Genomic DNA, 11,272 nt, shown 5'->3' on the forward strand with positions numbered 1-11,272 from the left:
CTCGATCTCCTGACCTCATGATCCGCCCGTCTCGGCCTCCCAAAGTGCTGGGATTACAGGCTTGAGCCACCGCGCCCGGCCTATTTATTTATTTTTCAAGACAAAGTCTTGCTCTGTTGCCCAGGCTGGAGTGCAGTAGCGCGGTCTTGGCTCACCACAAGCTCCGCCTCCTGGGTTGACATCATTCTCCTGCCTCAGCCTCCCAAGTAGCTGGGATTACAGGCACCCGCCACCACGCCCGGCTAATTTTTTTTGTATTTTTGAGTATAGACGGGGTTTCACTGTGTTAGCCAGGATGGTCTCGATCTCGATTGCCTGACCTTGAGATCCACCTGCCTTGGCCTCCCAAAGGGCTGGGATTACAGGCATGAGCCACTATGCCCTGCCGATTTTTTTATTTTCTGATTTCTGGTGAGTGAGTTTTTTGATTTTTAGATAAAAGTATGAACTCATGAAGTTCATAATGACTCAGTTGCTGTCATTCTTCTGATGTTCAGATTGTCTCATATTTGGTCAGTGGAAGCTTCTTCAAGCTGGCTCCTATGTCCCCCACAGCTGCTGCACCCTTGTTAGCCTCATAGCTTGTTTGTATCTGTCTTGTCCTGCACTTGAAAAAATCATTTTCTGCAAGAAGCTCCTAGTTTCTTTCAGTGGGAAATGGTAGAGATTGTAATATGGGTGTCTACTTTTAAAAGATGTGGGTCGAGCGTGCTGGCTCACTCCTGTAATCCCAGCACTTTGGGAGGCCGAGGCAGGCGGATCATGAGGTCAGGAATTAGAGATCAGCCTGGCCTATATGGTGAAACTCCGTCTCTATTACAAATACAAAAATGAGCCTGGCGTGGTGGTGCGTGCGCCTATAGTCCCAGCTACTTGGGAGGCTGAGGCAGAAGAATTTCTTGAAGAGGTTGGAGTGAGCCAAGATTGTGCCACTGCACTCCAGCCTGGAAAAAAAAAAAAGGTGTTGTGGCTTTTATTTGAGTTTTTTAGAATACTGATTGGTTTCTTTTTTAAACAGGCATGCCCAAAGAACAATACGAGCCCCCTGACCCTCGGAGGATGTATACAATTATGTCTTCTGAGGAAGCAGCAAATGGAAAGAAATCCCATTGGGCGGAGCTTGAAATAAGTGGTAAGACATGGAAGCATGAATTTATGGTATGGAAATTAAGATATGGTAGTAAACTGAGTTTTCTAATGCCAGTACAGGAAAGAAACGATTATATTTTACAAATGTAATATGTTTATAAATGATTGTATTTTAGTAGCTTATCTTAGAAGTAGGAAGGTTCAATGAAAAGAATATGGTTGAGTCCAAGTTCAAAACCCATTCATTGTATATTTTCTCAGTATCAGTGTCCTCTTACAAAATACATAAATGTAAAATAATAACAAGGATGAAATGAAAATACCACATGTTGAATACTAGTGCCCAGTCAAGTATTTGTTCTGGCATTTGATTCTCTGATAAAGTAGGATTGAGCTTTTACATTAGCAATGATGGATTTCTAGTGGGGTAGGAATGGCTTATCTGTATAGGTTTTGGGGTAGATTTGTTTCTCCTTATTTTCTTCATTGGCTTCTGAGTCTGAGTCACTGAGGACAGCCTTATTCAGAAACACAAAATTTTAGGAGTTTGAAGCGGACCTCAAATTTTCCTTCCCCTTTTAATGCAATTTGGACATACTCAAAGAAATATATGACCCCTCAGATGTGAGGGATATCCTTTCCCCAGCATCTCTGCCAGTGGGCACACAGCCTCTTTTTAAATATTTTGAAGATGGTGAAGGGACAGTACTTCTCAGGGCAACCAGTGCTAATGAAGTTTGGTGTTACTGTTGGCCTAATATGCTTCCCCTTTCCTTTCAGTTTGTTCTGATTTTTGCCTTCTGAAATAGTACAAAACAAATTTTGTCTTGTTTCATGTGACTGCCCTTGATTTTTTTAAATTTAATGAAGCAGACATACTGAGCATATGCTGTGTGTAAAACATTTTACCTGGCGCTGGCCCACGTGCATGGAAGATACATAAAGTCCCTGTTTTTATGGAGCTTATGACATCAGGGAGTGAGAGGAAGGGACTACACAAGTATAAATAACTAATAGACAAAGCATAACAAATCTAGGTATAAAAGTGCTATATAACAGTAAGCAAAAAGGAAATAAGGATAATATCATTCCTCCTTTGTCAGCTCAAAATTTCTGGTTAACGTATTGAGTAAACTGAAATGCCTGCCTTTGCAGACATAGTAGAGGTCGGTACACACATGGGTCTCTCCTGTTTTCCTCCTTCTGATTTCTAGAGTGCTGGACTTTACGAAACCAAGTTCAGCTCAGTAAGTAGGTGTGGCCATGGAGAGTGAAATTTCTCTTCCTCTCTCCTGTCAGATTTGGCTTTCTGTGCCAGGGGAGCCCAAAGAGAAGTATGCACTCTCATTTTGTAGTTATTCTCAAAGCACAGGCTGTCACCACTCCTAGTTTTCCCTTTTAATTTTTTCAGGATTGGCATTTAACTATATTTACCTCTCCTTTTTTCAGCCCTTATTAGTGGTTTTTGAATTACAATTCCTTTGCTTGTAAGGAAGTTTCCCCTATCTTACAGCATTCGGATATGCTACAAAGCACTCAGGTCATTGAGATACATCTCTGAGGCTAAGGAGAGGAGAATTTCCTCCACCTTCTCCTCCTTCCACCACATACGGTGAACTCCTTGGTGATTCTAGTCACTGTTGTCTGCTTACCCTGAACTTCGGGAAGAAGTTCTGGATACACTTATAGGGAAAAACTCTCAAACCATGTTTTTTCTTTGCTCTCACACCACCACAATCATCAACACAAAGGAAGATTTCTGTGACCAAAGGTGTGGGTTTCTTTTCCCCACACACCAAGCAGCAGACACCAGTTATGTGCCCTCCAATTCAATTCCAACACTATCTACCTAGAGGGAGCGTCACATCCCACAGTTTATGGACTCAGTCCCCAAGACTGCCATCTGCCCCTTCTATGACCAGTCCCATGTTTGGGCCTCTAGAACTTTGACCAGCTTCAAGTTTGGGTTCCCACGACCCCCTCTTTGAGTTCAATTAATTTGCTTCAGTGGTTCACAGAAGAAGTCAGAGAAACATCTGCTTACATTTACCAGTTTATTATAAAGGATATTACAAAGGATACAGATGAAAAGACGCACAGGGCAAGGTGTAGGGGAAAAAGTGCAGTGTCCATGCCCTCCCTGGGCACACCACCCTTCAGGAGGAATCTCCTGCATTCAGCTATCTAGAAGCTCTCTTAAACCCTGTTCTTTTGGGTTTTTATGGAGGCTTCATTACATAGGCATGGTTGAAAGCTGTAGAAATGTGATTATTGGACAAGCAAGGCACATCTGCTCAGACTTTTCTTGGGCTGTCTGTGTACCATTCCTTCCTCTAAGGTATGGGGCAGGACCCTCTCTGGAATGAGGGTCTTCTGACCCCGTAGTGAGATTAGAGTTCTGCCTTGGGCAGGGGAAAGAAGGATAGGAGAAGGTCATAGAGAGATCCTGTTTCCCGAGACCTTAAGCACTCCAACATTATAACAAAGACTATGGGAGTTAGGAACCAGGAACCATGGATGAAAACATGAATATATAATACCGTAATACAACATAGAAAGGAAGAGGGGATACTCCTCTAAAGTAACCTTTCTTCATTTATTATTATTATTTAGAGATGAGGTCTTGTAATTCATGTTAGTGAATTATTAGAAGGCCAAAAGCCTTGTAATCACCACCCAGGTCAAAAATTAGAACTTTTTCACTTTCCCCCGAACCCTCTCCATATGCCCCAGCCAGTCACAGCCCCCACCCTGCTCCCAAAATTAACCATTATCCTTACTTCTATAGTTGTTACTTTCTTGTCTTTCCTTGTAGCTTTAACACCAAATTATGTATACAGGGAAGATATTTGCGGGTGACAAAACAACTACATATTTTAATTGTGGTGGTTATGTAACTATGCATTTGTAAAGCAATCATAAGACAGTAAGAGTGAATTTTACCGTGTGTAGATTATGCTTTGACATTTTTTTAAAAAGAAATTTTTTTTAAAGATTCAAGGGAGAGTGACAAATAAGCAACATACAGAGAAATAGTCCTCTGAAGCAAATCAATGCACGTGATCAGAACGAATACTAAAAATTATAATTCAAGGAAACTTTCCTGAATTAAAAAAAAAAATTCAAACTACCGACTGAAAGAACACACAGTATACCTGAGAATATCAATGTAGAAAAACCAACACCAGGATATATTCTGATAAAATTACTGAGTTTATGGAAAAAGCATATGTTTTGGGCATCTAGGCAAAAAGAGCAAGTGACTAGTAAGAAAATCAGAGTGTCATTAGACCTGCAGCAAGGCTTTATGCCATACCAAAAAAATTTTTTGGAGTAACATATTTAAGATACTTTAAGATTGTGTGAGCCGAGGATCTAGAATTCAGCAAAACTGGCTTTGAAATATAAAGGGCACAAACTGTTACCAAAACACAGGAAACATAGGACATACTGTTGCTATGAACACTTTTTAAAGAATCATCTAGAGGACAAGCTTCTAGACAAAGTGATTGGCATATGAACTAGTAGGGGGCATTTAATATACAGTGACTTGAAAAACTAAGTCTGAAAATAGGAGTGTATGCAGGTTAAATAGGAAAGCTCATACTATGTAGTGGGTACATACTCTGACAATGTAGACTGACCACAGTTATGTAAAGGGGGGCAGGGCGGGTAAAGGATATGCACACACAGTTTTATCTGCTCTCAGTAATCATATTGGTGGGATGAAGCAAATAAATAAATATTCTATCATCCCATGTCCCTGAGAACCAGGACTGTCAGTATTAAAGAAGATGCAGATATAATTATAAAAGAGGGGAACTAAAAGCCCTGTTATCCTGAATTTGAATTAAAAGTTCAGTATGTTTTCATAAGATTTTAGCTTGTATATTTGATATTTTGTCATACATCATGTAAAACTTAAATATATTCATACCTTGTATTTATAAATGCATATAGCTACATATATATGTCCTAGATCTGTCCATTGAAACCTTAGAAACAGTGACTGACTCTAGCTAGAAATATCCCTACCACTGGCTAATTTTTATTTTTCATAGAGACGAGGTCTCATTATGTTGCTCAGGCTGGTCTTGAACTCCTGGCCTCAAGCAGTCCTCCCGTGTTGGCCTCCCAAAGTGCTGGGCTTGCAGACAAATAAGCCAACTTACTCAGCCCAGACTGGCTTCTTTATTTGTTTCATTTTCACAGATTTAGGAGGTATAAGTACAGTTCTCTTTTTTATATTTTAACAGTCTGTTTATTATTTATTTATCCCTCCATAGAACCACCACCCACACCAAGGAGATTATTTGGAGTGGATCACCACCTAGAGCCTGGACTCTGACATCTAAGGCTTCCTACTCCCTCATTTTATGGCTTAGGTGAGGGACATGGTTCAGGCAAAACTGATGTCTCCTTTTGGATACTGCAGAAGCAGGACCTAAGCATACCCATAAAGGTGGCCACACCCATCGAGAGTTGATTGGCAGGCTGGAAGACAATATTCTCCCAATGAAGGCACTTTTACCTCTATAATGGAGTGGGAATTGGTTCGCTGGGAGTGTTGTTGGGACAGGGAAGAGTTATTTCCATGGAAAACTTACTTGCAGGTTACAGAGAGAAATGAGGGGAGTTTGCCTACACTGGCCATCTGTGGGGCCAGTGGGGGCTGCAATATATCTTTGCTACTGAAAGGGGAAGGTTGACGTAGGCATTAAAGCCAAAGAGGCCCTTAGCAATTAGGCCCAGTACCCCTGTGATGATTTTGGAGTGGTTTCCTCTCTCAGCAAGGTTGATAATGGAGGTGATTAGGTAGAGGATCACTTGCTAAGAGGGTTTGGAAGAAATTACTCCAGGGCCAACTGATGAATGGTATTTTGGTGTGCAGATCACACATGTAGCTGACAAAATAGCAGCAAGGATCATTTCAGCCACCAACAGGGAGGAATACTCTGGTGTGGAGGCACTTGAAGCAGATAAGGATCACCAGGCACAATGTAATCTTAGCAAACCTGGAGGATTCCCTTTTGGGTGCACAAGAAGTTGGCCTCAGCAGCGGGGGAGCCGAGAGGCACTCCGAATCCACCATGGCATGGGCTGGAGTCCCTGGGGATGCAGAAGATGTGCTCACTTGTTCATGGGGTCAAGGACACTGCACACCCAGCCATCTGGCTAGGAAGGGGGCCCCTGGTGCAGAGGGAGTCACAAGTACAGTTTTCTTACCTGGATATGTTGTGTAGTGGTAAAGTCTGTCCTTCTAGTGTACTCATGGCTCTAATAGTGAACATTGTACCCAAAAGGTAACTTTTTCACCTTTTTCGCCCTCCCATGTTTTGGAGTCTTCAGTGTCTTGTTTTTCCACTCTGTATGTGCACGTATACCCATTGTTTAGCTCCCACTTGTAAGTAAGAACGTCGGTATTTGACTGTTTCTGAGTTGTTTTGCTTAGGATAACAGCCTCCAGTTCTCTTCAGGTTGCTGCCCAAGATGTGCTTTCATTCTTTTTTATAGCTGAATAGTATTCCTTGGTGTATAGATACACTACATTTTCTTTATCCAGTCATCCATTGTTGGACACTTACGTTGATGCTGTATCTTTGCTATTGTGAATACACGAGTGCAGGTTATCTTTTTGACGTGATGATTTCTTTCCCTTTGGGTATACCCAGTAGTGGGATTGCTGGATAGAATGGCAGTTTTATTTTTTGTTCTGTGAGAAATCTCCATACGGTTTTCCATACAGGTTGTACTAATTTACATTCCCACCAACAGTGTTTAAGCATTCCTCTTTCTTCATATCCTTGCCAGCATCTGTTGGTTTTGACTTTTTAATAGTGGCCTTTCTGAGTGGTGTAAGATGATATTTCATTGTGGTTTTAATTTGCATGTCTCTGATGATTATTGATGTTGAGCATTTTTTTTGTATTTGTTGGCAACTTGTATGTCTTTTGAAAAATATCATTTCATACTCTTTGCCCACTTATTATTAGGGTTGTTTTTTTCATGTTGAGTTGAGTTTCTTGTAGATTCTGCATATTAACCCCTTGTCAGATGCGTAGTTTGCCAATATTTTCTCTCATTCTCTAGACTGTTAATTATCATTATTTTTGCGGTGCAGAAATTTCCTAATGTAATTAAGTCCCATTTATCTATTTGTTTTGAGATATGATATCTTTGTTCTGTGGCCCAGGCTGGATGGAGTAGTATAATCTCAAACTTCTGAGCTCTAATGATCCTCCTGCCTCAGCCTCCCAAGTAGCTAGGACTACAGGTGCATGCAACCATGCCTGGCTTTTTTTTTTTGGAAATAGGATCTCACTTTGTCACCCAGGCTGGAGTGCAGTGATGCCATCTCGGCTTCACTGCAGCCTCGACCTCCTGGGTTCAAGCGGTCTTCCTGCCTCAGCCCCTCAAGTAGCTGTGATGATTTGGAAGGCGCATGTCATGGTGAGTTCTTCCGTGCTGCTGTTTGGCCTTCTGGCATGCATTGTTTCTGAGGAAAGGTCATTCTTATCCTTGTTTCTTTTATGTATGTCTGTTTTCTGTGGCTGCTTTAAGAGTCTCTCCTCATTACTCATTTTATGCAGTGTGATAATGATGTCTTGTTGTAGTTTTGGTTTGTTGTTTCATTTTTCTTGTGCTGCTTAGGTTTTCTTGAACTCGTTGGCTCTAGGTTTCTGGTTTAGGCTACCATTCTTTCAAGTAATTTTTTCTGCCTCCCTACCTTCCCTCCTTGGGGAGTACAGTTGCCTGTATTTTAGGCTACTTGAAGTTGTATTACAGCTAACTAATGCTATGTTTAATTTATTCTTGCCTTTATTTTCTTTTTTAAAAATACTTTAGGCAGTTTTTATTGCCGTTTCTTCAATTTTACTAATATTTTTATTTGCAGTATCTAATTTGCCATTAATTCCATCTAGTAATAGTATAGTTTTCATCACAAATTGAGCCATAGATGTTTTTTATATCATTCATGTTGTTACTGAACATTTTCCCTACTTTTTTGCGTATATTTAATACAAGTACCTTTTAATGCCCTTACCTACTGATTCATCTGTATCATTTCTGGGTTGGTTTTAATTTATTTCTGTCTTCTACTTTGTGTACCTGGTAATTTTTTATCGGACACAGTGTACTGTGCATTTTACCTTCTTTGGTGGCCAGATACTGTATCCCTAGAAGTACTCTTGAGCTTTCTTCTGAGATACAGTTAAGCTATTTGGAAACGGTTTGATTCACTTAAAGCTTACTTTAAAGTAATACTTTCCCGAATACTCTGTTAATAGGTTTCCCATGCCGACTGGTGGAATACAAATTGTTCCTGACCCATGTGGTCCCCAAGGATTGTTCCCTCAGCTTGCTTTTTTTTTTGAGACGGAGTTTTGCTCTTGTCGCCCGGGCTGGAGTGCACTGGTGCAATCTCGGCTCACTGCAACCTCAGCCTCCTGAGTAGCTGGGAGTACAGGCACCCGCCACCATGCCCAGCTCATATTTTGTATTTTTAGCAGTAATGGGGTTTTACTATGGTGGTCAGGCTTTTCTTGAACTCTTCTCCTCCGGTGATCTGACTGCCTCGGCCTCTCCAAGTGCTGGGATTACAGGCATGAGCTACCGCACCCGGCCTGTTCTGCTGTTTTCAATTTTTCTCCACCCCATCCTTGGTCCCTGGCCTCAGGTTATTTCTCACATGTGTTTGCTGATCATTGTGCAGTCGAAGACTCAGGGGGCAGGCCCCATGCTTTTCAGATCTCCAGAGCTTTGTATCTGTGTAGCTCGCTCCTCTTTGGCAGTCTGTCCTGTGGACTCGAGCCACCTTGGCCTCTCCAGACTCCTAGCTTCATTTCCTCAACTTGTGTATTACATAGACTACCTGGGTTCTGTCCCTTTGCACTACTACCAGCTTACTGGAACTGTGATCACTGCTCATTTTGTGGTTTCCTATCTGTTACTCATCACTGTCCTGTGCTGTGTGGTATCTAGTGTCTAAAAAATGATTTTCTAATATATTTTGTCTGGTTTCTTAGTTGTTGTAGGTAGGAGGATAAATTCAGTTCCTGTTACTCTATCTTATCCAAAAGTTTAGTAAGCCTATCATATATATTTTTTAAAAGACCGTGTCTGATAACTTCAGTATCTGAGTCTTCTGGGGGTTCCTTTGGTCTGTTAATTTGTTGAATGCTGGAAATAGTAGAATGTCTTGATGATATTTTCTTCCTTAGGAGTGAATTTACTTTTGTGTTTCCCAGGCAGTTGTAGAGGGGTAGATGGCCTTAATCTTACTAGGGTTTTAGCAGGACACAATGGCCGGTAATTCCAGCACTTTAGAAGGTCTTGGCGGGCAGATCACCTGAGATTAGGAGTTTGAGATCAGGAGTTTGAGACCAGCCTGGCCATCACAGTGAAACCCCGTCCCTACTAAAAATACAAAAAATTAGCTGGGCGTGGTGGCGGGCACCTCCCAGCTACTTGGGAGGCTGAGGCAAGAGAATCGCTTGAACCCGGGAGGCAGCGGTTACAGTGAGCCAAGATCATGCCATTGCGCTCCAGCCTGGGTGACAGAGCGAGACTCTGTCTCAAAAAAAATAAAAAAGAAAAAGAAAAAAGTAATAATAATTACAGTTTCATTGAATTTGAATCAGATGTTCAGTGCTTGTGAGGGTTGGCCTATTGCTGGGTCACCTTATTCCGTTTGTAGCTGCCAGCTGAAATTCAGTGGGTTTTTTTGTTTGTTTGTTTGAATTGGAGTCTCTGTCACCCAGACTCCAGTGCAGTGGCGCAATCTTGGCTCACTGCAACCTTTGCCTCCCAGGTTCAAGCAATTCTTCTGACTGAGCCTCCTGAGTAGCTGGGGCTACAGACGCCTGTCACCACGCCCGGCAAATTTTTATATTTTTGGTAGAGACAGGGTTTCACTATATTGGCCAGGCTGGTCTCGAACTTCTGACCTTGTGATCCACCCGACTCAGCCTCCCAAGTGTAATCCCAAAGTACTGGGATTACTGGTGTGAGCCACCGCACCCAGCCAACTTGGTGGTTTAAGAGAGTCTTCTTCCCAGCTGTGTAAAATGGCTAATTCTGCTGAGTGCCTCATTCTCTCATTTCCAGCTTTTGGCTCATTGACTTGCCTCTTAGCTGCTGCTTGTGATTCTTTTCATCTAGAGAGGTAAAGTGGTGGGACATGTCCTCCTATTACCTGTCAGTACTTCCCTTCTCTCCAGGTTCTTTGTCACACGCTGCCATTGTAGTTCTCCTGTGCTTTTGAAGTTGTGCTTTTGTGGGGTTTTTAAAAATCTCGTATTTCTTTCCCTCATTGGAATGGTTGGTCAACACAAACTACTCTTGTTACAGGAAGCTGAAATCAGACATGAACAAACTTTAAAATACTGCCTGAAGATCTGAAAATATCAAACAACTCTTATGTTTGTTTTGTTTCTATTACATGGGTACAGCACTGTGGTTGCCTGCTCTTGAGGGACACCTGTAGCCCACAACAGCTGTACTTGTCCTAGGCCCTTGAGATGGCAGTGCAGGGCAGAGAAATGTACTAATCAGAGCCACACTCAGGAAGCTTCCAGAAAATCCACTTGGGTCTGAACTCCTCATAGTCACTAAATGATCTTTGAGTCAGATGCCTATGGTCCCAACCTTCGCCACCTTCGCCTTGGTTTACTTTATGGCATTCTCCAACATTTTGAAGCCTTGAAACAGCGAGAATGTTGGCTCTATTCATACTTACCTTTTCCATGAAGGAATGATAGACCATATCTCTCGAATTCTAGATTATGCTCTTCCGAGATTGTAGTTTGTTGTTTTTTTTTGTTTGTTTTTTTCTGTTTTGTTTTTTTTGAGACGGAGTCTCACTCTGTTGCCCAAACTGGAGTGCAGTGGTGCAATCTCTGCTCACTGCAAGCTCCGCCTCCCCTGTTCACACCATTCTCCTGCCTCAGCCTCCTGAGTAGCTGGGACTACAGGCGCCCGCCACCACGCCTGGCTACTTTCTTTTATATTTTTAATAAAGACAGGGTTTCACTGTGTTAGCCAGGACGGTCTCAATCTCCTGACCTCATGATTTGCCCACCTCAGCCTCCCAAAGTGCTGTGATTATAGGCGTGAACCACCATGCCTGGCCCTGAGGTTGTTTTAAAAAGAGAATATTACATGTAGCTCTATTTTTTTTTTT

At 42.0% G+C, this 11,272-nt stretch overlaps 1 protein-coding gene across 1 annotated transcript in view; it reads left to right on the forward strand.

Annotated features, from left to right (window-relative positions):
* Nucleotides 1-1,020: 1,020 nt before the first annotated feature.
* LOC105519037 (protein FAM153B-like) overlaps nt 1,021-11,272 on the forward strand; it is a 38,705-nt gene continuing 28,453 nt past the window's right edge. Inside the window, 1 exon segment of the mRNA XM_011952210.1 lies at nt 1,021-1,132. Within this exon segment, the coding sequence (XP_011807600.1) occupies nt 1,021-1,132 (112 nt within the window).

This window comes from Colobus angolensis, unplaced genomic scaffold, assembly GCF_000951035.1.
Source record: "Colobus angolensis palliatus isolate OR3802 unplaced genomic scaffold, Cang.pa_1.0 Scaffold337, whole genome shotgun sequence".
NCBI classification, from domain to species: Eukaryota; Metazoa; Chordata; class Mammalia; order Primates; family Cercopithecidae; genus Colobus; species Colobus angolensis.